General features: G+C 41.7%; 1 protein-coding gene across 11 annotated transcripts in view; it reads left to right on the forward strand.

Moving 5' to 3' along the window:
* The window catches only part of DLG2 (discs large MAGUK scaffold protein 2), an 802,852-nt gene that overhangs the window by 550,082 nt on the left and 225,799 nt on the right, over positions 1–26,971 (forward strand). Inside the window, exon 1 of one of the 11 annotated variants that reach the window (XM_061202786.1) lies at positions 9,211–9,300. The exons of 8 other annotated variants lie outside the window; for them this stretch is intronic. Coding sequence is in view for 1 of the 3 variants with exons in the window: in XM_061202784.1 (XP_061058767.1) it covers positions 9,584–9,620 (37 nt within the window). In the remaining 2 variants the exon portion in view is untranslated. Of the gene's footprint in view, positions 1–9,210; positions 9,301–9,500; positions 9,621–18,666; positions 18,708–26,971 lie in introns of those variants that run through there. 2 more of the 11 variants (XM_061202784.1, XM_061202787.1) reach the window with 2 other exon arrangements.

Below are 26,971 nucleotides of genomic sequence, written 5' to 3' on the forward strand. Positions count from 1 at the left end.
TATATATATATGTATCTTGCAGCCTAATTATTAGAAAATGTTAAGCCAAAATATATTTAATGTAAATTATGTATTTGCATTAAATATGTTTTGTATATGCAAAGGGTTGACAAAATTATTAATAGCAAATAGAAGAGTTAATGATAAATCTAAATTTATAATTAAAAGCAAGAATAGTACTAAGTGACAGTGATGACAAACTCAAGAAAACATGGAAGATGCAGTGGCTTTTTAAAAAACAACTTGCCCTCAAATTTCAGAATTTCCACCTCTCTGCCTGTACAGTAGAAGATGTGTAACATAGCCAAACACCATATGGCAGCTAGCTCCCCTGGAGGAATGCCAAATTAAAGTGCTTAATAAATTCTCATAATGCACTAATTTGAGTACCAAATTAATGATCCTTCATAATTCACTCAGCAGTTACTGGTCAGCAGCTCTTGGTTGAATGTGAAAATGAGTACGTATGAAATTGCAAAAGAGCCTGTGCTTATGTGGCATGATTGTGATACCCTCACCTTCCGTTCCTAATTCTCTCTGGTCGGCCAATGTTAATATTCAACTTTTGTTGTTGTTGTAAGCCCCAGCTTACAAGAAATACATTTACTCTAAAACTCAAGGATGCACATACACAAAGTTGCCTCTTATATTGGTGCAGTTCGAGCCCTACACAAAGGTACTAGGACAAGCAGGGAAAAGGGGGCTAATACTTAGGCCAAATTCTGTGCACCTTGTAGGATGCCCTAGTGTGTATGTATGACAAATATGCATAAATATATTAATATATATACATAACTGCACACAGGCACCCACAATTAGAAAATTGAAATTAAGATTTTCGAACGCTCTTACTATGTGCAATACCCTCTGATACTTTCTACTCTATTTTTTTATAAAGAAAATATGGATCATGATATACTAAGTTGATTTCACAACTCTCTTACGGGTTGTGATTTGTAATTTGAAAAACACTGCTCTTAAAGAATGCTGTCCAGATACGAGTTCACTGTGACCTCCACAGAGAGCGTAGGAGCTGCTTCTTTTCTGTCTTAGAGACCCAGAAGTGAGATCTTCCCTCTTTAAAAACGAACAAACAAAAGCACATTTGGAATTTCCTTAGATGATTGGGTTTGAAGCTGTGGACTATAAGAAGAGATGGTGGGTACTGGGATAGCCTGGAGGAAAGAAGTGATGGCAGTGCAAGAGGAGGAAGGAGCTGAGAGAGTAAGTGGCAGTCCTCCAATGTCTGAGTAGCTACCAGGGTAACCAGGTGTTGGAGGGACTAGACATTTATCTATGACCCTTAGGGACAGACAATCATTCAGTCAGCCTGAGTATTTATTGAGTAGCAGCTACTTGCCAGCTTCTGTGCTAAAGACTGCAAAGTAGAAAAATAATAGCAACTGCAGTCAGGTAATCTTCATGCAAAGAAACTCTGCTTTTCTAATAATGTGACAGTTAAGCATGCCTGATGGCTAAAACAGACCTGTAGAGATATGATCCACAGTATCGAGAGATGATGAATTTTGTTAAGTTCTGTTGAGTGGCTTTTGTGACTCATATAGCCCTTTGTTTACCAAGGTTGTCATTTGATATCAATTTCTAAATACTTCTAAGCATTCACTTCTGTGTAGAAAGTGGTTCAGTTATGGAGAAACAGATGCCATCAGAAGGTGAGCTGCAAGCTTACCAACCCAGCCAAAACTTGTCCCAAGGTTGACCTTCCCCCATTCTGCTCCCCAGATGAAACATGAAACTATACGGGAGCTTCCATATGAACTTTTAAAAAGCCTTTTTAGAATTCTAGCTTTAGAAAATTTTTTCCCAAGAAAAATCATTACGCTTTCCTTTTATTTTAGATTATTCAATTTGCAGGAAAGCACACATGGTAATGAATACATAAATCTTCTCAGTTTTTCATTAAGTCTGAGTAATGCAGTCTTGGTTTTACTGCATTTGGGCTCTCACCAATCTCTTTCAAACTCCAAAATAAATCCATTAGAAGCTGTGATCCCCATCAATTCACTGTATTGAAAATTCAATGTTAAAGCTTGTTGGAGGTGATCTGTGGGTTTATTATTAATATGTTGAAGCTACAGAGAAACATATTTTGGCTCAATATAAAATGAATTTTCTAAGTGTAAGAGCTACCTTGGTAGGTAAGAAGTTCCCCAGTGTATGAGATGTTCAAGAATAGTTGAAGGTCACCTGGTCTGGTTGGAGTGAGGGGAGAGATGTTACACAAAATTATCTTTGAACTCTTTACCAGTCTTGAGATAGAATGTTTCAATTAAACAATGACTTCACCAAGCCTTAACTGGGTTCTTTTCCAGAAAAGAGCTTTCTGTACCTGCCTTCTGAAATCACATCCCAAAATGCAAAATGACTTTCTCCTTAAATGACGTTTTGGGTTTTTTTTAATTAATTAACTACTTCATTTATTTTTGGCTGTGTTGGGTCTTCGTTTCTGTGCGAGGGCTTTCTCTAGTTGCGGCGAGTGGGGGCCACTCTTCATCACGGTGCGCGGGCCTCTCACTATCGTGGCCTCTCTTGTTGCGGAGCACAGGCTCCAGACGCGCAGGCTCAGTAGCTGTGGCTCACGGGCCTAGTTGCTCCGCGGCATGTGGGATCTTCCCCGACCAGGGCTCGAACCCGTGTCCCCTGCATTGGCAGGCAGATTCTCAACCACTGCGCCACCAGGGAAGCCTAAATGACGTATTTTAAAAGAATTGTTTAGATCTAAATTAATCAGTAAGTGCCATTTGGTCTCTTCTGACAACATTGCTACAGCCCAGCAAAATCAAATGATTAACAATAAGTTACTAATCGTAACAATAATTACTGCTAATAGTATCAAATAATGTACTAATAACATCAATAATTGTTCTTAAATAGTTAACATTCATTGACTATTGTGTGGCAAACACTGCGTTAAGTGCTTTAATGACACTAATTTAGTGATAACCTATCAGGTGGTACAACTCTTATTCTCATTTAGGGGATAAGAAAACTTCATATGTTAGGAAGATTACATAACTCAGAGGGTCACTAGGTTGAGGCAGAACCAGAATGTGAAGCCAGTGAGTATGCTAACTCCAGAGAATAAATTCATAACCACTAGTCTACATATAATGACTATTATTTAGGTGTTTCTGACCCTTGCTAATATGTTTAGTCTTCTAAATTACTTGGGAATATCATACACATTGTTGCTTAAATATCCAATCTTAAAATTTGAAATAGTGTATCACAAATTTTCTACAATGGGGCAATGTTAAGGAATTTACAATACATCTACTCAGTAAATGTTTTTTTTTTTCTTTTTTCTTGCCCACCCCGCATGGCTTGTGGGATCTTAGTTCCCTGACCAGGGATCAAACCCACGTCCCCTGCATTGGAAGCACAGAGACCTAACCACTGGACCACCAGGGAATTCACTCAGTAAGGTTTTAAAGAATCATTAAGGAATTTCCCTGGCAGTCCAGTGGTTAAGACTCCAAGCTTCCACTGCAGGGGGCGCAGGTTCAATCCCTGGTGTTGGGAACTAAGATTCCACATGCTCTGTGGCATGGCCAAAAAAAAAAAAAAAAAAAAAAAAGAATCATTAAAATGCTCTGGCCAAGGAGCTGTTAAAACACAGGAAAATGTGTACAGTATACAGCATATGAAATAGTAAAGTGCAAATTTTTTTGTGCAGTGTGATCTCAACTTTGTTAAAAAAAATTCATAGAAGGAACTAAACAAAGCACTCTCAATGATTGACCCTGGGTGGTAATATCTATTTTGTCCTAATATTTTTTCTTTAAATAAAACTCGTGTTTTTTTCCATCATGAATTTGTATTGTTTCTGCAATTAAAAAAAAAGTTTTGTTTTTTTTTATAGTTTATTTTATTTATTTTTGGCTGCGTTGGGTCTTTGTTGTTGCACGTGGGCTTTCTCTAGTTGCGGTAGCAGGGGCTACTCTTCGTTGCAGTGCGTGGGCTTCTCACTGCAGTGGCTTCTCTCGTTGCGGAGCACGGGCTCTAGGCACGCGGGCTCCAGTAGTTGTGGCATGTGGGCTCAGTAGTTGTGGCTTGCAGGCTAGTCCAGGCTCAGTAGTTGTGGCACACGAGCTTTGTTGCTCCGCAGCAAGTGGGATCCTCCCAGACCAGGGATCGAACCTGTGTCCCCTTCATTGGCAGGCGGATTCTTAACCACTGCACCACCAGGGAAGCCCTGTTTTGTTTTATTTTTGGTTTTAAAAAGCAATTTAATTCTCAGTTACAAGTTGCATGGTTTCTGATCTGACATTATGGTATATAAAGTATCATGCTCTCTCTTCTTAAATGAAGATATATTTAAATGGTCATATGTTCATTTAGCAGTAAGTGAATCTGTATACAAATGGACAACTCAGCTTCACTGTAAAACACCCAATTTTTTTTTAAATTAATTAATTAATTAATTTATTTTTGGGCTGTGTTGGGTCTTTGTCACTGTGCTTTCTCTAGTTGCAGCGAGCACGGGCTACTCTTCATTGCGGTGCACGGGCTTCTCATTGCGGTGGCTTCTCGTTGCGGAGCACGGGCTCTAAGTGCGTGGGCTTCAGTAGCTGTGGCACGCAGCCTCAGTAGTTGTGGCTCACAGGCTCTAGAGCACAGGCTCAGTAGTTGTGGCGCACGGGCTTAGTTGCTCTGCGGCATGTGGAATCTTCCCGGACCAGGGCTCGAACCCGTGTCCCCTCCATTGGCAGGCGGACTCCCAACCACTGCGCCACCAGGGAAGTCCCAAAACACCCAATTATTAAGGTGCACAAAATTTGCTGATTCTACTTTGCCCAGAATGGAGTCTAAAGGCTCTGAAGCTGCACTGAATTGACTATTGCTGAGTTCCTTATCAGTAGCATTGAAAAGGATGATCCTGTGTTTTTCAGCTCAAGACTGGTTGGGCTGGTTTGGAGAACTTAATGCAAAGTGATGTGCTATATAGTCAATTTTGGCAAGTCCTTCTAAGTGTAAATCGTCCCCAGGCCCCAGGGTGTCATGCCCAGCTTCAGGGGCTAAGGAAGTATAATTCCTGTATGAGTAAGCATGATTAACCTGGGGAGGATTGGGGTGTTTCTTTTTCAGGAAGGCTTGGGCTGTCCCACACAGACGTTGTTATCGTTTGACATATGATTTTTTTTTGGAAAACTCTACCTTCCTTGGAGTTTTCATTAATTGTCACTTAAGTGCCTCCTGAAACTTATGCCTAGTAAGTCACCTTTCCTTTTCTGGCTTTGGATTTGAATGGAAGTTACCCAGCATTAGACTTTGTATTTAGAGACATTTTCAGAATAACTTGTTAATACTACCCTTAATAGCATTGAGTGAATAAGACTAGGGCAAAACATCAGGAGAATTCAAGCCTTCTAACTTTGCCTGCTAAACAGTTGATGCACAAGAAAGATATGCTTATACACCTCTCTCCTGGGTGGAACTGTTTCTAACCTAGCATTGTCTAGAATAATTTATTAAGAGATCTTCACAGTACAGTAACCTGGAAGCTACCTACCTAGAAGTTACGATTACCCTTACATTGTAGAAGGAAAGAACCAAAACCAGGGCAACAGTGTTCTACTGACCTTAACTTACGTCTGGGCAAAGTAACTGTGTGGTACTACTTTGCCACCACCGATATACACGCTCTGAAGTTCCCGTTCAGTTCAGTTTTAAAGTGGAGGAACCAGATGTGTTCCCAGAAACTGAATCTGTTTCGTGGAGGAGGAGAGTCTGTGATTCAGGCTTAAGCCAAGGGCGTTGCCATTCTGACACAGGCCATTACGGAAAGTAAGGTAGGGATGGTTCCTTGCCCCAGAGCTGTCAGATGCGTCCAGGGATTTGTGCTGAGTTTCTCATGATTCAGTCAAACCAGGCCAACGGAAATGCTGCACTGGGTATTACCAGTTGTACCTTCAGCAGAGCAAGGATCCAAAACATTTCAGGATCATGTGAGAAATACTAGAATACGAGGTATGTAGAAGGTGCTGTGGGAATAACAGGGTGGTCATGAACCCAGTCTGAGGAGTTCAGGAGGATTCCCAGTGGCAGCAGTGTCTGAAGGTGTGTTAGAAGAATGAACAGTGTCAATGGACAAAAAGGAAGAAAGAGCTATCTGTGCAGAGCCACCAGTTCTCCAGGAAGAAGACAGTGAGAAGAGAGGCTATCAATCAGGAGAGCAAGTTTGTGGAAGGGGTAATGTGCTTCACTGAGAACATGGGCTTTATGCTGTAGTTGATGAGGTGTCAGCAAAAGATTTTAATGGAGGAGAGACAACATCGGTTGACCATTTTAGAAAGAGATTTCTGACTGCTGGTGTGGGTAATGCATTGAGAGAAGGTGAGATTAGAGGGCGGGAACCAATTTAGAGAGAGCCTCATTCATGGCAATGACAGTGGTGACAAAGAGGGACTACATACAGACTAGAGAGACAGTTTGGATGTAGAATTGATGGGATTGATTAATACCTCATTAGATGTGGAATCAAGGTTTGAGGCTGAAGTTTCTAACTTAGATCACTAGGAGGACTGTGATGGCAAGGGGTAAAGGCTACATGCCCTCTGAAATCCATGATTTTGTCTGAAATCTTCTCAAAACTATAGTATGAGTTCCACTGTATAATAGTTCTGTTGCATCTGACATTTGTACCAAATTTTTAACTTTCCAGAGCACTTCCTCTTGTTTGATATCATTAAATATGCATTTTGACAGATGAGAAAACTAAGTGTAAGTGATTTGACTGAAAGCATCCAGTTGGATTTGGCTGAGGTGGGACTAGAATCAAGTCTCCAGACCCCCTAGTCTTAAGCTTTAAATCAAATCCCAAATCTGATAGTCTTGCATTCTGGGCCCCTCACCCTTTTTTCTATTTTGCATAGAAGATACTAGAATTAGAAAGACTTTTGAATAGAAGAGGAAGCTGGAAGCTTTGGAAAAGCCACAGAGAAATCTTGGGAGCTTTGGGGGAGGATGAGGCAGCCAGCAGATGGGCAAAGGGAAGCAAATGACAATGAGCATTCCAGGCCTTCCTGATGTCAGAGCTTGGCATCACTCATAGTACAAAGGCATCCTGTTGTACTAGTTTCCCTATAAACCTCATTCCTGCAAACCATATGAGCCCTGGGAGGTGGGGAATGGAAGGTGGGAGGGACCAGCTGGTAATGGCTGTGAATGACAATGACAGTGGTCTCTACTCAGGATGGTCCCTGGGTCCCTGAAGTCTGTTCAGAGTGTCCAGTGTGGCTTACTAATCAGCATTACACTCAAAATTTGTCCCCAGGCTGTCTCAACCAGGGAATAAGTAGATTTGTTGATCACGTTGGGTGAGATTTTCTAGGCAGAGGCTCTAAAATAAACCCGTTCAGTTTGAAAGTGGAATCTCAACCTCAGTGAGCAGAGGAAATGGAGAGCCTTGGTCCCTGCAAACCAGAATTTCTCTATTAGAAATAATAATTTTGTGATGGTGGGAGAGTCGTTTTGCAATTATCTCCCGTCCATGTTGGTGATTGGGAAGATGCAAAACACCTGTCTTAGACAATGTAGACATTTGTGGGCAGGAAGAGAGTTTTCATCTGTAGGGGTCTTACTGTCTGTTTCTAGGAGCCAAAAGGGGCAATGTTTCAGGATGCCTGGAGAGAGAAGGAAAGAGAAAGAGAGGATTCTTGATGAAAACTCCTCAATGCACCGTTTTTAGGTGGATGTGGTCTCCCACAGGATGTGCAACAACTGACTTGCCTCCGTGATAGACTCCCACTTGTGGGTGACTGCCTTGGAAATGGTGATCAAATAATGGTGCTTAATAGAGACACGCTCTGTGATTGAACAGCCCCCATCCTTCTGGGGGTTTCATTGATTATCTGTCTCCCTGCCCAGACTCCTAGCTCCAGCCTCAGGGGCTCATCTGATTTCAGCCTGCTCTCTTGCATCTAGAACTATGATCGACAGTCAATATTAATTGTTTACAAATGAGCAAAGTACTGCTTTTAAGGAAAATAATTTTTACTTTTTCCCTAATGTTTTTATGTGGGGAGGGAGAGAAATTTATACAGAAAAATACACTTTTACACCCATAGGTGTGGTTTAAACATACCTTGTTTCATTTTATGACCCAACCTAAAACCTCTGAGACTCCCACAGCTTTCAAGCCCATCAAGGCAGCCATTCCATCAAGACCAGTTAGAAGTGTCAGTGATAATCCCATTTTATCCCTGAAAACCACTTTGAACATTTAAAAAATTTCCAAGCAATTGAGACAATTCAACCCCTCAGTTCTGTTTTCCTAGTGATGATTTGTTTCTGATGAACATGTTTTCAACTGATTTTTTAAATAAAACATTTACACTGAAATGATTCCCTGTCTTAGGTGAGCTTGATTGATTCCTATTAGAGCTTTAAAAAAAAATCATAGTATTTTCTAGCCTGTGCACTTTAAGTTTAATAAATGAAATAACAGGGAGAGAGTAGGTGGTTACCATGGTGACCATAACATCTGATTTGAGTAGCAACAGAGAGGGCAGGGAAACAGTGCCATATTCAACTGAATTGTAATGATGATCAATAGTTGAGAGAGGAAATTTAAATGTCTGGGCTCTACTTAGCAACTGATCGATCAATCAACACATGAATAGCAGTATCTACACCTTAGCTTCATATGCATATACCGTACAGATCAAAACAGAAAGAAAATTGCAGTCTACATGAAAATTAAGAATCCTTAAGCATATGTGGAAAATGCTTTTAGGTAAGAATAAAAATCATCCTAATTTCCAAATTTTAGCTATTTATCCTCGGAATATCAAGATAAGTTTAACCTACAAGGTCTTGATGTTGACAGTAGGGGATTTCCAAGTTTAATAGAAATGAAAACAGGGGTTGATTTCTCAGACTTAGGGAACATAGTTTCTCGACTTGGTGTTGCCACCCAAAAGGTGAAATTAAAAGTTCTGCATCCCTAAACTATCCGTTTTTGAATACTCTTCCTGCCTAAAGGCTGATGTAAGCAGGCATTTCCTGGCCTGGGGGAACCGGCAGATTCCAGCCTGCCAGCTGAAGAATAACTTTGTGAATAACTTTGTTTACTCTCTTCTACATTTTAAAAGAAGATACTGGACTAACACTTCAGTGTTGGAATTTCAAACACCCTGGGCTAAGCTGGAGGGTGGGATGGGATTTGGGGGTAAGAAGTCTTCCTGGATCCTTTCAGCAGACTCCCCAGGCAGGCGTCCACGTCCACCACCTTTCCAGTGCTAAGGCGCTTTTAGCTGAGAAGAGAAAGAGAGAGAGGTGAGTGAAACAGTCAACATCTGGAAAGTGATTTGTTCCTGCTTTTAAAAGGGTGGAATGGAGAAAGTAATCCCGTCTCTTAAATTGGCCCTTTTGTGTTGCAAAGCATCTCAAACTAGCTCTGCCACTAGCCTGAGAAGGTGGCCCCACCTGCTTCACTCCTCGGAGGCTTTGGCCCCAATTCAAGAGCACTGGGAGTGGGTGCTGGCAGGCGGAGTTGATACACCAAAGACTCAACCAGGAAGAGGGGAGCAGAGCTGAATTTGGGAAGCAGCTGCCTGCTATGCTGAAAACCTCTGGAAACCGGCTAAGGAGCTGTGGTGAGAATCATGCTGCTTTTCTCAGACACATTTCTCTTGACAGACCAGTGGGGAATTGTGGCCAAGAAAATGGAAAGAGGATGGCAGAGTCCCCTCCCCTTCCCTCCCTAGAACTGCAATGCCTGCCTTTTCTTAGCGCCCACAGCTTGCAGGCATCTTCTTAAGGCTGCTCTGTTTTCTTGTCTGTTGCTGTCTATGCTCTGGGGGGATAAGAATCGGTGAATTTTTCTCTTCCGCCGCCTCAGTTCCGCCCTCAAACCACACTCCAAGAGTTGATTCACCACTGGCCTCTTCATAATAAACCTGCCTCATGTGAGCTGCTGGACTGTTGATACTGTATATCACAGAAGAGATTTAAGAATGTGAAATTCTTGCCGCTGACTTAAATGGGTTCCAGAAATGCCTGGATCCACATTGATTTCAGATCAGATATTTGATGTATGCAGGTTCTGTTCAAATAGCCAGAGCCTGCTGAGGGACAGGATAGTTCTATGCAGAGAGGCAGGTTTATGGGTCTGAAAGAACCGATAGACTGAGGGATTGATTCCCACTCTCACCAATTATAAGCTATGTAACCTTGGGAAACCACTGAACTTTGTGCCTTCAGTTTTCTCATTTGTAACATAGAAATTATTTCACTTACCTCATAAGGTTGTTTACAAATTAGTAGTTGTGTATGGAAAGCTGGACTCTATAAAGTCCTCTAGGGGACGGGGACCATGATTACCTTATTTGGGGGCATATGATTAATCATCCAGAAAAGGTCATTTATTAACAGTCTTAGCTTAGTAGTTAAGAATGTCAGCTCAGATCATTCTACCTGATTTCAGATAGCAGCTCCCTCATGGTTAGCTTGAGTTAGCTGAATAACATAAGCCTGTTTCCACGTTATAAAATGGTAATACTAACAGCAACTATTTCATGGATCAGTGAGGATTTAAAGAGGCAACGCTTCCTATATAAGGCCCTCAGCATTGTGCCTAGCACACAGTACTCAGTAAGTGTTGGCTGTTGTTATTGTGAGGCAGAAATCTGACTGTGGAGCTAGATGGTTGGCCTCTCTAGACTAAATTCACCCCATTTTAAAATTTTTAACTGCAGAGGTTGGACGAGATGAATCCCAAGGAGCCGTCCACCTCTTACCAGCTGTGTTCCTGGGAGCATCCACGTGCCTATCACATAGCCCTAATCTTCCTTGGTAGCAGCCATAAATTGAAAGTTCAAACATTTTATGATGGACAAAACAACCCAACATAATATACATTGTGGACTTAAAAATCATAGCCACTGCCTAAAACCAGATGTGTCATTTCATATACTCCCGTGACTTGATTTCCTGAAGAGAATATTTTCGCAGCCCCAGATGCTACTTTGCATGTCCATAGCTTTGGAGATCTGCGTCCAAACACTTTGTACTGGTTTTAAGAAACTTTATTCACACAAGTTGGCTGAGAGTGGCACTTGGTAGCATTTTCAGTTTCTAGATTATTTTGAGAAGGAACCTTAACCTGTATCTCTGTATTCTGATGTCAGTTAATATGTGTCTGACGTTACCAGTTGAACTGTTGGCAGCCAGTTTAAAAACCAGCCCAGAGTCACTCCTCGCTGGGCCTGTGGGGCAGGAAGTAGACTTGCTGGCTGGGAGATTTGCATTCTCCTCAGACTGGGAGCACCCCCTCCCAACATTTCCTTTGCTATTTTATTCTCTCCATAGCCAAGCCCCTACTAATTAGCTTCCCACAATTCCTCTCTAAATCCCTTATGGGTATTCTGAGCTAAGCTAACACCCCCATTAAACGGAACAATTGATCACAGATTTAGAGAATTAATTTGTTTGAGGTAAGACCACCAAGAGGGCAGGGACTGTGTTTTTTTGTTTGTTTCTTTCTTTTTATTCCTGTCTATTATGTTATGGGTTGTTTTTTTTTTTTAACATCTTTTATTAGAGTATAATTGCTTTACAATGGTGTGATTGTTTCTGCTTTATAACAAAGTGAATCAGTTATACATATACATATATCCCCATATCTCTTCCCTCTTGCATCTCCCTCCCTCCCACCCTGCCTATCCCACCCCTCTAGGTGGTCACAAAGCACCGAGCTGATCTCCCTGTGCTATGCAGCTGCTTCCCACTAGCTATCTATTTTGTTTGGTAGTGTATATATGTTCATGCCACTCTCTCACTTTGTCACAGATTACCCTTCCCCCTCCCCGTATCCTCAAGTCCATTCTCTAGTAGGTCTGCGTCTTTATTCCCATCTTGCCCCTAGGTTCTTCAAGACCATTTTTTTTTTTTTTTTAAGATTCCATATATATGTGTTAGCATACGGTATTTGTTTTTCTCTTTCTGACTTACTTCACTCTGTATGACAGACTCTAGGTCCATCCACCTCACTACAAATAACTCAATTTAGTTTCCTTTTATGGCTGAGTGATATTCCATTGTATATATGTGCCACGTTTTCTTTATCCATTCATCTGTCAATGGACACTTAGGTTGCTTCCATGTCCTGGCTATTGTAAATAGATCTGCAATGAACACTGTGGTACGTGACGCTTTTTGAATTATGGTTTTCTCAGGGTATGTGCCCAGTAGTGGGATTGCTGGGTCGTATGGTAGTTCTATTTTTAGTTTTTTAAGGACCCTCCATACTGTTCTCCATAGTGGCTGTATCAATTTACATTCCCACCAACAGTGCAAGAGGGTTCCCTTTTCTCCACACCCTCTCCAGCATTTATTGTTTGTAGATTTTTTGATGATGGCCATTCTGACTGGTGTGAGATGATATCTCATTGTAGTATTGATTTGCATTTCTCTAATGATTAATCATGTTGAGCATTCTTTCATGTGTTTCTTGGCAATCTGTATATGTTCTTTGGAGAAATGTCTATTTAGGTCTTCTGCCCATTTTTGGATTGGGTTGTTTGGCTTTTTGATATTGAGCTGCATGAGCTGCTAATAAATTTTGGAGATTAATCCTCTGTCAGTTGCTTCATTTGCAAATATTTTCTCCCATTCTGAGGGTTGTCTTTTCATCTTGTTTATGGTTTCCTTTGCTGTGCAAAACCTTTTAACTTTCATTAGGTCCCATTTGTTTATTTTTGTTTTTATTTCCATTTCTCTAGGAGGTAGGTCAAAATGGATCCTGCTGTGATTTATGTCATAGAGTGTTCTGCCTATGTTTTCCTCTAAGAGTTTTATAGTGTCTGGCCTTACATTTAGGTCTTTAATCCATTTTGAGTTTATTTTTCTGTATGGTGTTAGGGAGTGTTCTAATTTCATTCTTTTATATGTAGCTGTCCAGTTTTCCCAGCACCACTTATTGAAGAGACTGTCTTTTCTGCACTGTATATTCTTGCCTCCTTTATCAAAGATAAGGTGACCATATGTGCGTGGGTTTATCTCTGGGCTTTCTATCCTGTTCCATTGATCTATATTTCTGTGTTTGTGCCAGTACCATACTGTCTTGATTACTGTAGCTTTGTAGTATAGTCTGAAGTCATGGAGCCTGATTCCTCCAGCTCTGTTTTTCTTTCTCAAGATTGCTTTGGCTATTCGGGGTCTTTTGTGTTTTCATACAAATTGTGAAATTTTTTGTTCTATTTCTGTGAAAAATGCCATTGGTAGTTTGATAGGGATTGCATTGAATCTGTAGATTGCTTTGGGTAGTATAGTCATTTTCACAATGTTGATTCTTCCAATCCAAGAACATAGTATATCTCTCCACCTATTTGTATCGTCCTTAATTTCTTTCATCAGTATCTTATAATTTTCTGCATACAGGTCTTTTATCGCCTTAGGTAGGTTTATTCCTACATATTTTATTCTTTTTGTTGCAATGGTAAATGGGAGTGTTTTCTTAATTTCACTTTCAGATTTTTCATCATTAGTGTATAGGAATGCAAGAGATTTCTGTGCATTAATTTTGTATCAAGCTACTTTACCAGAATCATTGATTAGCTCTAGTAGTTTTCTGGTAGCATCTTTAGGATTCTCTATGTATAGTATCATGTCATCTGCAAACAGTGACAGATTTACTTCTTCTTTTCCGATTTGGATTCCTTTTATTTCTTTTTCTTCTCTGATTGCTGTGGCTAAAAATTCCAAAACTATGTTGAATAATAGTGGTGAGAGTGGGCAACCTTGTCTTCTTCCCGATCTTAGTGGAAATGGTTTCAGTTTTTCACCATTGAGGATGATGTTGACTGTGGGTTTGTCATATATGGCCTTTATTATGTTGAGGAAAGTTCCCTCTATGCCTACTTTCTGGAGGGTTTTTATCATAAATGGGTGTTGAATTTTGTCGAAAGCTTTCTCTGCATCTATTGAGATGATCATATGGTTTTTATCCTTCAATTTGTTAATACTGTGTATCACATTGATTGATTTGCGTATATTGAAGAATCCTTGCATTCCTGGGATAAACCCCACTTGATCATGGTGTATGATCCTTTTAATGTGCTGTTGGATTCTGTTTGCTAGTATTTTGTTGAGGATTTTTGCATCTATGTGCATCAGTGATATTGGTCTGCAGTTTTCTTTCTTTGTGACATCTTTGTCTGGTTTTGGTATCAGGGTGATGGTGGCCTCGTAGAATGAGTTTGGGAGTGTTCCTCCCTCTGGTATATTTTGGAAGAGTTTGAGAAGGATAGGTGTTAGCTCTTCTCTAAATGTTTGATAGAATTCATCTGTGAAGCCATCTGGTCCTGGGCTTTTGTTTGTTGGAAGATTTTTAATCACAGTTTCAATTTCAGTGCTTGTGATTGGTCTGTTCATATTTTCTATTTCTTCCTGGTTCATTCTCAGAAGGTTGTGCATTTCTAAGAATTTGTCCATTTCTTCCAGGTTGTCCATTTTATTGGCATAGAGTTGCTTGTAGTAATCTCTCATGATCCTTTGTATTTCTGCAGTGTCAGTTGTTACTGCTCCTTTTTCATTTCTAATTCTATTGATTTGAGTCTTCTCCCTTTTTTTCTTGATGAGTCTGGCTAATGGTTTATCAAATTTGTTATCTTCTCAGAGAACCATCTTTTAGTTTTATTGATCTTTGCTATTGTTTCCTTCATTTCTTTTTCATTTATTTCTGATCTGATCTTTATGATTCCTTTCCTTCTGCTAACTTTGGGGTATTTTTGTTCTTCCTTCTCTAATTGCTTTAGTTGTAAGGTTAGGTTGTTTATTTGACATGTTTCTTGTTTCTTAAGGTAGGACTGTATTGCTATAAACTTCCCTCTTAGAACTGCTTTTGCTGAATCCCATAGGTTTTGGGTTGTCGTGTTTTCATTGTCATTTGTTTCTAGGTATTTTTTGATTTCCTCTTTGATTTCTTCAGTGATCTCTTGGTTATTAAGTAGTGTATTGTTTAGCCTCCAGGTGTTTGTATTTTTTACAGATTTTTTCCCATAATTGATATCTAGTCTCATAGCGTTTTGGTTGGAAAAGATACTTAATACGATTTCAATTTTCTTAAATTTACCAAGGCTTATTTTGTGACCCAAGATATGATCTATCCTGGAGAATGTTCCATGAGCACTTGAGAAGAATGTGTATTCTGTTGTTTTTGGATGGAATGTCCTATAAATATCAATTAAGTCCATCTTGCTTAATGTATCATTTAAAGCTTGTGTTTCCTTATTTATTTTCATTTTGGATGATCTGTCCATTGGTGAAAGTGGGGTGTTAAAGTCCCCTAGTGTGATTGTGTTACTGTCAATTTCCCCTTTTATGGCTGTTAGTATTTGCCTTATGTATTGAGGTGCTCCTATGTTGGGTGCATAAATATTTACAATTCTTATATCTTCTTCTTGGATTGATCCCTTGATCATTATGTAGTGTCCTTCTTTGTCTCTTGTAATAGTCTTTCTTTTAAAGTCTATTTTGTCTGATATGAGACTTGCTACTCCAGCTTTCTTTTAATTTCCATTTGCATGGAATACCTTTTTCCATCCCCTCACTTTCAGTCTGTATGTGTTCCTAGATCTGAAGTGGGTCTCTTGTAGACAGCATATATACGGGTCTTGTTTTTGTATCCATTCAGCCAGTCTATGTCTTTTGGTTGGAGCATTTAATCCATTTACATTCAAGGTAATTATCTATATGTATGTTCCTATTACCATTTTCTTAATTGTTTCTTAATTGTTTGTTATTGTAGGTCTTTTCCTTCTCTTGTGTTTCCTGCCTAGAGAAGTTCCTTTCGCATTTGTTGTAAAACTGGTTTGGTGGTGCTGAATTCTCTTAGCTTTTGCTTGTCTGTAAAGGTTTTAATTTCTCTGTCAAATCTTAATGAGATCCTTGCTGGTAGAGTAATCTTGGTTGTAGGTTTTTCTCCTTCATCACTTTAAATATGTCCTGCCACTCCCTTCTGGCTTGCAGAGTTTCTGCTGAAAGATTAGCTGTTAACCTTATGGGGCTTCCCTTGTATGTTATTTGTTGTTTTTCCCTTGCTGCTTTTAGTATTTTTTCTTTGTATTTAATTTTTGATAGTTTGATTAATGTGTGTCTTGGCATGTTTCTCCTTGGATTTATCCTGTATGGGACTCTCTGTGCTTCCTGGACTTGATTAACTATTTCCTTTCCCATATTAGGGAAGTTTTCAACTATAATCTCTTCAAATATTTTCTCAGTCCCTTTCTTTTTCTCTTCTTCTCTGGGACCCCAATAATTCGAATGTTGGTGTGTTTAATGTTGGCCCAGAGGTCTCTGAGACTGTCCTCAATTCTTTTCATTCTTTTTTCTTTATTCTGCTCTACAGTAGTTATTTCCACCATTTTATCTTCCAAGTTACTTATCCGTTCTTCTGCCTCAGTTATTCTGCTATTGATCCCTTCTAGAGAATTTTTAATTTCATTTATTGTGTTGTTCATCACTGTTTGTTTACTCTTTACTTCTAGGTCCTTGTTAAACGTTTCTTGTATTTTCTCCATTCTATTTCCAAGATTTTGGATCATCTTTACTATCATTATTCTGAATTCTTTTTCAGGTAGACTGCCTATTTCGACTTCATTTGTTAGGTCTGGTGGGTTTTTGCTTTGCTCCTTGATCTGCTGTGTGTTTCTCTGTCTTCTCATTTTGCTTAACTTACTGTGTTTGGGGTCTCCTTTTTGCAGGCTGCAGGTTCGTAGTTCCCATTTTTTTTGGTGTCTGTCCCCAGTGGCTATGGTTGGTTCATTGGGTTGTGTACGCTTCCTGGTGGAGGGGACTAGTGCCTGTGTTCTGGTGGATGAGGCTGGATCTTGTCTTTCTGGTGGGCAGGTCCATGTCTGGTGGTGTGTTTTGGGGTATCTGTGGCCTTATTATGATTTTAGGCAGCCTCTCTGCTAATGGCTGGGGTTGTGTTCCTGTCTTGCTAGTTGTTTGGCGTAGGGCATCCAGCACTGTAGCTTGCTGGTCGTTGAGTGGAGCTGGGTCTTGGCGTTGAGATGGCGAGCTCTGGGAGATTTTCACCCTTTGATATTACGTGGAGCTGGGAGGTCTCTTGTGGACCAGTGTCCTAAACTTGGCTCTCCCACCTCAGAGGCACAGTCCTGATGCCTAGCTGGAGCACCAAGAGCCTTTCATCCACACGGCTCAGCATAAAAGGGAGAAACAAAAGAAAGAAAGAAGAAGATAAAATAAAATAAAGTTATTAAAATAAAAAATAATTATTAAAAAAGAATTTTTAAAAAGTAATAAGAAAGAAAGAAGAGAGCAGCCAAACCTAAAATCAAATCCATCAGTGATAACAAGTGCTGAAAACTATACTAAAAAAAGAAAAATAGAAAAAAAAAAACGGACAGACAGAACCCTAGGACAAATGGTAAAAGCAAAGCTGTACAGGGCTTCCCTGGTGGCGCAGTGGTTGAGGGTCTGCCTGCCAATGCAGGGGACACGGGTTCGAGCCCTGGTCTGGGAAGATCCCACATGCCGCGGAGCAACTGGGCCCGTGAGCCACAATTACTGAGCCTGCGCGTTTGGAGCCTGTGCTCCGCAACAAGAGAGGCCGCGATAATGAGAGGCCCGCGCACCGCGATGAAGAGTGGCCCCCACTTGCCGCAATTAGAGAAGGCCCTCGAGCAGAAACGAAGATCCAACACAGCCATAAATAAATAAATAAATAAATAAAAAAGAAAAGGTGTTACAAGGTCCGCATCCAACAGTCTCAAAGTTTTAAAGAAAAAAAAAAATGCAGGTTATTGGTCAGTAAATTAAAAAAAAAAAAAAAAAAGCTGTACAGACAAAATCACACACAGAAACATACACATACACACTCACAAAAAGAGAAAAAGGGAAAAAATATATACATATCATTGCTCCCACAGTCCAACTCCTCAATTTGGGATGATTCGTTGTCTATTCAGGTATTCCACAGATGCAGGTACATCAAGTTGATTGTGGAGTTTTAATCCGCTGCTCCTGAGGCTGCTGGGAGAAATTTCCCTTTCTCTTCTTTGTTCGCACAGCTCCCGGGGTTCAGCTTTGGATTTGGACCTGCCTCTGCATGTAGGTCGCCTGAGGGCATCTGTTCTTCACTCAGACAGGACGGGGTTAAAGGAGCAGCTTCTTCGGGGGCTCTGGCTCACTCAGGCCAGGGGGGAGGGATAGATATGGAATGCGGGGTGAGCCTGCAGCAGCAGAGGCCGGCGTGACGTTGCAGCAGCCTGAGGCGCGCCGTGTGTTCGCCCGGGGAAGCTGCCCCTGGATCACGGGACGCTGGCAGTGGCGGGCTGCACAGGCTCCCGGGAGGGGAGGTGTGGATAGTGACCTGTGCTTGCACACAGGCTTTTTGGTGGCTGCAGCAGCAGCCTTAGCGTCCCATGCCCGTCTCTGGGGTCCGCGCTGATAGCCGCGGCTCGCGCCCGTCTCGAGCTCGTTTACGCGGCGCTCTGAATCCCCTCTCCTCGCGCACTAGGAAACAATGGTCTCTTGTCTCTTCAGCAGCTCCAGACTTTTTCCCGGACTCCCTCCTGGCTAGCTGTGGTGCGCTAACCCCTTCAGGCTGTGTTCACGCCGCCAACCCCAGTCCTCTCCCTGCGATCCGACCGAAGCCCGAGCCTCAGCTCCCAGCCCCCGCCCGCCCCGGCGGGGGAGCAGACAAGCCTCTCGGGCTGGTGAGTGCTGGTCAGCACTGATCCTCTGTGCGGGAATCTTTCTGCTTTGCCCTCCGCACCCCTGTGGCTGCGCTCTCCTCCGTGGCTCCGAAGCTTCCCCCCTCTGCCACCCGCAGTCTCCGCCCGCGAAGGGGCTTCCTAGTGCGTGGAAACCTTTCCTCCTTCACAGCTCCCTCCCACTGGTGCAGGTCCCGTCCCTATTCTTTTGTCTCTGTTTTTCCTTTTTCCTTTTGCCCTACCCAGGTACGTGGGGGAGTTTCTTGCCTTTTGGGAGGTCTGAGGTCTTCTGTCAGCGTTCAGTAGGCCTTCTGTAGGAGTTGTTCCACATGTAGATGTATTTCTGATGTATCTGTGGGGAGGAAGGTGATCTCCCCGTCTTACTCTTCCGCCATCTTGAAGCTCCTCAGGGACTGTTTTTTCTGATGCCTGGCACTTAATACAAGCAGTCCTTGCTTTTGCATCATAGGGGTTGGTCATAAAGATGACATCTGAATAATCAGTGGGGAAAACATACCATTGTCTAAGATATTGAGCTTTCCTATGCCTTAGTGAATTGTCACACTCCTTTCTAGGTTTGGATCAGCTTCCAACCTTTTATCCCTTTCAGTGTTATGAAATATCTCAGAGTTCTTTTAATGTGCACTTTTTTTGCCAGTGTTATTTCCTCTGGGACATCTTCATCCTTTTCATCCCAACCCCTTTCTTCATTTATGTTCCTAAGTTTGCCTTTAGTAAGTTCCCCTGGCTGCATATCTGGTCTTTCTCAAAGGGTGACAGTGTCAACATTCCCACGATCAGTTATGTCTTCTAAAATTCCACTGTTCCATTTGAATTTCACTTACAGCATTGTCACTTTTTGTTTCTATGCTGCACTTTCATCGTCGTTGGCAAGTTCCTTCTTTGGATTATCCATTTCTGTAAAATGGCATGTGGGCTTACCACTAGGAGATGAGGAGGCAAAACAACGACATGCTTTGCTGTCTGTGTGTGAACTGAACAACAGGTCTGCAGTGACCCATTCCCAGCAGACTTTGAAAGAAGTGACGTGATGAGTTGCTGATCATGATGTGCATCTGTTACTATGTAGTGATTTGTGGAACAAAGAGCTAATAGCAAGTTTATGATTTACTCACTCGCTCACAGTTAATATATTGCGGTAACCGAAATTTGAATCGTGTTGTCAGGGAACTGGTGTTCCTTAATTAAACCTTAACAGTGGAAATTCATGCATGTTGGAACCACACAAATAAAAAACTGCCCACAGTTAGTTGCTCAATCATAAATATCTGTTGAATGAATGAACTCATGCATTCACACTGATCTCAGTTTTGCAGTCTCAGTGTCCTTATAGCCTTGCCCATAACTATTCCCCTTCTCTTCCTTCCTGGACATAACAAAATATCCAAAATAGTAGGTAAAAGCATGTCTACTAAAAGCTGGCTTTGACCAAGTCACTGAACTCTGAGTCTCATGTGCTAAAGGCCCGGCTACTCCTTTCTTAGCAAAATTCTCCCTGAGTGTCCAGCTTCACTTCTAAAAGTAACTAATATGCTCAATAGATTTATACACTAAATGCAGAAAGGACTCTCAGGCTCCCAGTGTAGTTTGTTTTCTCCCCTGAGAGAACAGGATCGGCACTTGGCAGAGGTAGCCTCTTGAATGCTGCCTCCACTAAGGGTGTTCAGACCCAGTGGGCAGCAGGAGAGAGGGTCCTTATATTGACAGAATTTCCCTGACCTGATTCTCTCAAAAAATCCAGTAATTCAAAAAATAAAAGTAGAGAAGGTCTAAGGGAGAGACTCAAAGATAATCCTAAATTTTACTTAGCCTTTGGTCTCAAGGACTTTACATTCCAAAATGGGCTACGAATCCTGGAGACATGTAAGCAGTAAGAGTGGTGTTTACCAGACGGGTTTGATCTGATCTGGGTTCAGGGTTGGATCGGTCCCTTCCTAGCTCGGTAAGCTTTCCCAAGTTACTTGGGCTCTCAGAATCTCATTTCTCCATCTGTAGAATCTAAGAATTATCTCCTAGGGTTTTGAATCTAAGAATTCTCTCCTAGGGTTTTGGAGAGTCTTGAACAGGATAAGGAATGCAATGTACTTAGCGTAGTATCTTCTGTAGATTAAGAGCTTGGGAAACTGAAACGATTTTAGTTACTGAGACATAATTCAGATGGATGTCATTCTTTTCACTATGATTGCCTTGTCCCCAGTGTGCAGAGTTCTGGTTGCAGAGTCAGAGTGTACCATACAGGTGAAACTTATGGAAGTGGCCCAGCCCGATCATGGGGGACCAAGGCTAAGATCTTTGTTTTCTCCTGCATCATTATTGATGGTCACTGGGTAACTGAGAATCTATATTCTATTCTGCCTTTGTGGAGTCAGCCCCCTAAATTCTTTTGGAACCCCTCGTTTGGGTGTGTTCAGAGGCATTTTCGAAGCTTTCAAGAGCGAGACACTCAAGTCACATAGTGGTAGGGCCTCGCTTGCTCCTCTGCTGACATTGCTGCCTTCCCTAGAATGATCAGCTTGGTGCAGGGGTATCCCCATCCAGTTACCATCGGTCCCCACAGCCAGGCACACACACGTGGAGACTTTTTGAGAAAGGCACTGAGTAAAAGTCACTGTTGTGCGTGACTGCTGAGCCGTGGTTCTCAGTTCTGGCTGTGTGGGGCACTTAATAAGTGGAGATCTGCCCAGGGATTGATTCAGTAGGTCTGGAGTGGAGCTGAGGCACCTACATTATAAAAGTGGTTCCCAGGTGAGGTGCAGGCAGAGCTGAGAACTGCTGCTCTAGCATCTGTAGGTGCCAGAGACTAAGAACAAAACCAGCCCTGGCTGCAGGTGTCTGGACGTGAATGTGACCTTCACTTGCCCGGAGACTGGCCTGGCCCGGGAGGCACAAGCTGGCCTTGCAATGTGTTAGAACCTGGTTGCTGCTGATTCTTCTTACCCCAGGGCAATGTTTCCTCGTATTGTCCCCTCAGAGGGTAGTTCCATTCATCTTGACTGAACTTGTTGTAGCAGCTGCCTAATTGGTCTCCTTGACTCCATCTCCCTCTCTTAACCTATCAATCCACTCTCCACTCTGCCAACAAAGTCATCTTGCTAAACCGAGAATTCCATTGTCACTCCCCTCCTCTTCTAGCCACAAAGAACTGTTACTTGTTTCCAGCATGGGATGTTTCTTTTTTTTTTTTTTAATTTTTTAAAATTTATTTTATTTATTTATTTATTATTTTTTTTGGCTGCGTTGGGTCTTCATTGCTGTGTGCGGGCTTTTCTCTAGTTGAGGCGAGCAGGAGCTACTCTTCATTGCAGTGTGCGGGCTTCTCACCGTGGTGGCTTCTCTTGTTGCAGAGCATGGGCTCTAGGTGCGCAGGCTTCAGTAGGTGTGGCACGCGGGCTCAGTAGTTGTGGCGCACGGGCTTAGTTGCTCCGCGGCATGTGGGATCTTCCCGGACCAGGGCTCGAACCCGTATCCCCTGCATTGGCAGGTGGATTCTTAACCACTGTGCCACCAGGGAAGTCCCTATCCAGCATGGTATGTTTCTTAATGCCTTCATGCATGTTGTTTCCCTGCCAAAACACTCTGCCTCCCAATTAATAGTAATAGTATTACTTTCATAAATAACAAAATACTTCTTTATTTGAAAATTTAATCTTTGTTAGATCCAGTGGTATGTATTTTACATGTCTGAAAAACTCTTACTGACTTTAGAAGCCCAGTTCTAGACCTGCTCTGAGAAGTCTTCTCTACCCCCAATTGCCCAACAGCAAAAGTGTGTGCTTCCTTTGGGCCCCAAGAGCACCATCAAAGAATTCAGTGTACTGCATTGTAACTTGCTGTTTATGATCTATCTTTCCTCCCAAGGGCATGTGCTACATTTGTCTTTGTAATTGCATGAGCAGAATGGGCCACTAACAGTCACAGGCCACCAGGGGGAGTGGAGAGCAGGCTTGAGGGCAAATCATCTTCAATCCTAAGGAAACACCTAGATGCAGATGGTTTGCCTGACAGTGGATCTTTAGCCCTAATAGTGTCATCGCTTGTAAGTCACTCCGGCACAGAAAAGAGGTATCCCAGAGGTCTGCCTTTATGCACAGAAGTGTGACTGATGTAGCACTTAGCTCCCAAGACAATCCGAGCCACAGTCGGCAAGGCTGCTCAGCTGACCAGACCTCCCACCATAAAACATCATTGGGTTCACTTTATTACCCAAGAAGGGCTGGATTGCACTGCATCATCTATTTGGAGGGAATTTTACCATTGAACCAATGAAAGGCAGCCAAATGGAGCTGTGCTTTTTTTTTTTTTTTGGCCCTCTGTTTTTACAGGCAGACACTGTAATCAGCTGTCATGATAGCTAATAATCAATTAGCTTATGGGCTGTTTTTCTCCATCTGGACTAATTGAATGGTTGCTTTTGTTTTTATTTTTGTTTTTCTTCTCTACTCATTCCCGACTGTTACCATTGAACCATGTGACAAAGCCCCTACAAAACCTTCAGCTGCTCCTCTCTCTCTAGCAGCCTCCTTTAAGATGTGGCAGTAACCCATTGATCTCCAGAGAGATTTGCATCTATCTGCATTAATATCTAGGAGTTACGTATTTGAAAAATATATTTAAGTAGGTCCTCTATTGTTAAAGTGAAAAGCCAAAAATCAGAAAATTCTTGTTTCTTTTGAAACTAAGGTTTTTCTTTGATAAAGACAGAGTTGCTTACCTGACAGTAAGCATAAGAACACAGTTAGCAGAGAACTCTTAAGAGTTGGGCAAACATTTCAGCAAACATTGTTTGCATGTCTGCACAAGTCTAAAACCTAAGCTAGGGACAAAAAGAAAAGTAACACCTAGCGTCTGCCTGCAAGGAGCTTAAAGTTTAGAAGAAAAAAGATTTATAAAACAAACAAAAACAAACAAACAAACAAAAATCCAAACACAGTAAAGCATTAAAGATGGTATGAGAGGGACTTCCCTGGTGGCACAGTGGTTAAGAATCCACCTGCCAATGCAGGGGACACGGGTTTGATTCCTGGTCCAGGAAGATTCCCACATGCCACGTAACAACTAAGCCCGTGAGCCACAACTACAGAGCCTGCGCTCTAGAGCCCGTGAGCAACAACTACTGAGCCCACATGCCTCAACAACTGAAGCCGGCGCGCCTAGAGCCCGTGCTCTGCAACAAGAGAAGCCACCGCAGTGAGAAGCCTGCCCACCACAATGAAGAGTAGCCCCTGCTCGCCCCAACTAGAGAAAGCCCCTGCGCAGTAACAAAGACCCAACGCAGCCGAAAAAATAAATAAATAAAGTAAATAAAATAAATTTTTTTAAAAATTATTTAAAAAAAGATAGTATGAGAGAAGTCTGTATGATGGCAAAAGGGAAGAAGTGGAATTAGAGAAAGAAAATATCCCTTTTTCAAAACCTTCTGTTATGTGCTCAAAAGAAAATTATCCCTGACCTCTCTGTCTTCTGGTTTCCATCTGCAAAATGGGTATAATCCATGCCATAACCTAATTCTTTTTGGAATGCATTTTGAAGAGAAATTGAAAGGGTTTTGAAAGTTTGTATACCCTTCGGGATAGGTATTATACAGATTCCATGTTAAAATCATAGTACATTTAAAGCAATGCCCATAGGGCTTCCCTGGTGGCGCAGTGGTTGAGAATCAGCCTGCCAATGCAGGGGACACGGGTTCGAGCCCTGGTCTGGGAAGATCCCACATGCCGCGGAGCAACTAGGCCCGTGAGCCACAGCTACTGAGCCTGTGCGTCTGGAGCCTGTGCTCCACAACAAGAGAGGCCGCGATAGTGAGAGGCCCGCGCACCGCAATGAAGAGTGGCCCCCGCTTGCCACAACTAGAGAAAGCCCTCGCACAGAAACGAAGACCCAACACAGCCATAAATAGAAATAAATAAATTTTTTTAAAAAATAAAATAAAATAAAGCAATGCCCATTGAACTATTAATTAATTTTTGTCACCTGCTCCATACAAAGCTTACTGAGGGACCTTGAAGTTCTAACAGAAATGAAAAATTGAGCAACTAGAATTAATTCCACTGGTTAGGTAGGGAAAGCCCGGAGGTGAGGGTAAGAGACCCGGCCAAGGACCCCAGAACTTGCTGCCGGGGCTATTGACTCTTTGAGGTCACTTTTAATGACCCTGCTCTCTTCACTTCCTTGTCTGTGGCTTGGGGCTCTGACTATAGATTTGTTGATGCGTAGTTTTCTTCAACAGGGAATTAAAATTTAACAAAAGCAAAAAACCAAAACAAATAACAACAACCAAAAACTGTGCTTTGAGCACAGAAAAATAGGATTTTTTTCACGGAGTTTTAAAATGTATTCAGCAGATGTTTATTCAGTGCTTACTATGTGCCATGTATGGCACTAAGCATTGGAGGACAAATCAAAGATGTTCTCCATCCTCGTGGAGCTTAGAATCTAATTACGGGGCAATTGCGATGCAATGTAAGCAATGCTATGGGGGTCTTATAGGCTGCCCAGGGAGGAACCTTTAATGCACCTTCACAAGAGGATCAGAGAAGCCTCCACGCAGAAAAAAATATCAAAGCCAGGATGTGAAATTCTAAGAAATTAGCCCTGAAGAGTGGAAAGGAGGAAGAACAGGAAGTAGAAAAGTAGGACAGCAAGAAGGAGCTCTTGTCCTTGGAAGTGAAAGCAGTTCAATAGGTTGGAGTTTAGACCAGTGTCTGGTGGAGCCTGGATGGCTAAGGAGGGCTCAGATCATACAAGGATCTTTATGCCCGACTGGAGTTTGATCTTTGGTCTGAAGGCAGTGGGGCCAGTTAAATGGTTTTAAGTAGGAAAGTGACAAGATCAATATTGCCATTAGGAAAAAATCTCTTATCTCTGCTGTGAAAAGAATGGATAGGAAGGAGGACAATCATTAAGAAGACAGAGGTGAGGATCCTTAGTCTAAGGGGTAGAAAGGTAGAAAGGTGTAGGTCTCACTGGCTGCTCTCACTACCTTCCTCTGTGTGGAATACTGTAAGGATTACACTCCTGGTCCTTCCCAGGCTTTTTGAATACAAAGACTCCCTTTGTGGTTTTTAGAATTTGTTGATAGAGGTAATACTTACTGATACAATGATACATGGAATTAAACTTGATGTATATTTAATTAGTCACAGTGTAACCTATGTACATTTAACATTTAGTAGGACATATATGTAGGAGACATTGTTGATTCAGTCTAGGGAATATTTGGTGCCTGGTAGATTTGAGGATTCTTTGCCAAAACATCTAGGATTCCCGAGAGAGTTTTTGATTCTCAAACTTGGACCTGAAGGCAAGGAGGCTTTAGAACTGTAGTTATCAGTAGTCTGTTAACTAATCCTTTTCGAAGGGTTGATAGCCATTATTTGTTGAGCTTACTGTATCCAGTAGCTTTACAGGTACTAGCTCATTTTACAGATGAGGAAACAGATGTTAGAGAAGTCAGTAACATGGTTTGGCTTCAGTGCCTCCTAGGGGTTAAGTGGATTCAATGTTTGAATTTCAGTTCTACCACTTACCATCAATGTAATTTTGGGCAGATTACTCAATCTCTAGTTGTATCAGTTTCTTTTTCTGTGAAATGGGTATAATATCTACCACATGGAGTTAGAACATTATAATAGTAGATAATGGATATTAAAAACCTAAATAACTTTCAATAAATCATCTTCCCATTGTACCATCTTCTCCTCTTATTCCTTCTTTATCTCTTCTCCCCATTTCCTCGGCATCTACTTACATTTTAGTCCCTTCTCTTCTTTCTCAATTTTCCTTCTTAATCTTCACATTTTATTAAACTACTTCTTTTTTAAGTATATATACAGTTAACTTTTGTGTTTCCTGTTCTTAATTTAAACAGCAACTATTTATGTTTTGTTAAATTGCTCAAGAACCAACTTGCTCTGTATATGTGACCCTTCCTAGAAAAACATTCTCACTTGCACATCATTGACCTAATAGTATATTTTCAGGTCCACTCTGGCAACATTACTTACTCCACATTCTTTTGATATGCTAGAGATGAATCATCCACGCAGTGCCCTACTTAAAAGACATCTGTGTTCCTAGCCAATGCTCTCTTCATCCTCACACATTCTCATGTGCTCTGGCAAATCCTCTGTGCCCCTGTCAGAAAACAGTGATGTCAGGTCTCTTGGGATATAGCCAACAGTTGATGAAGCAGGTGCAGAATTACAGAAGGTGCAATTGCCATGTGCAGTAGTGTAGAGTTTTCCACT

This window comes from Eubalaena glacialis, chromosome 10 (assembly GCF_028564815.1).
Source record: "Eubalaena glacialis isolate mEubGla1 chromosome 10, mEubGla1.1.hap2.+ XY, whole genome shotgun sequence".
In the NCBI taxonomy this organism is placed as follows: domain Eukaryota; kingdom Metazoa; phylum Chordata; class Mammalia; order Artiodactyla; family Balaenidae; genus Eubalaena; species Eubalaena glacialis.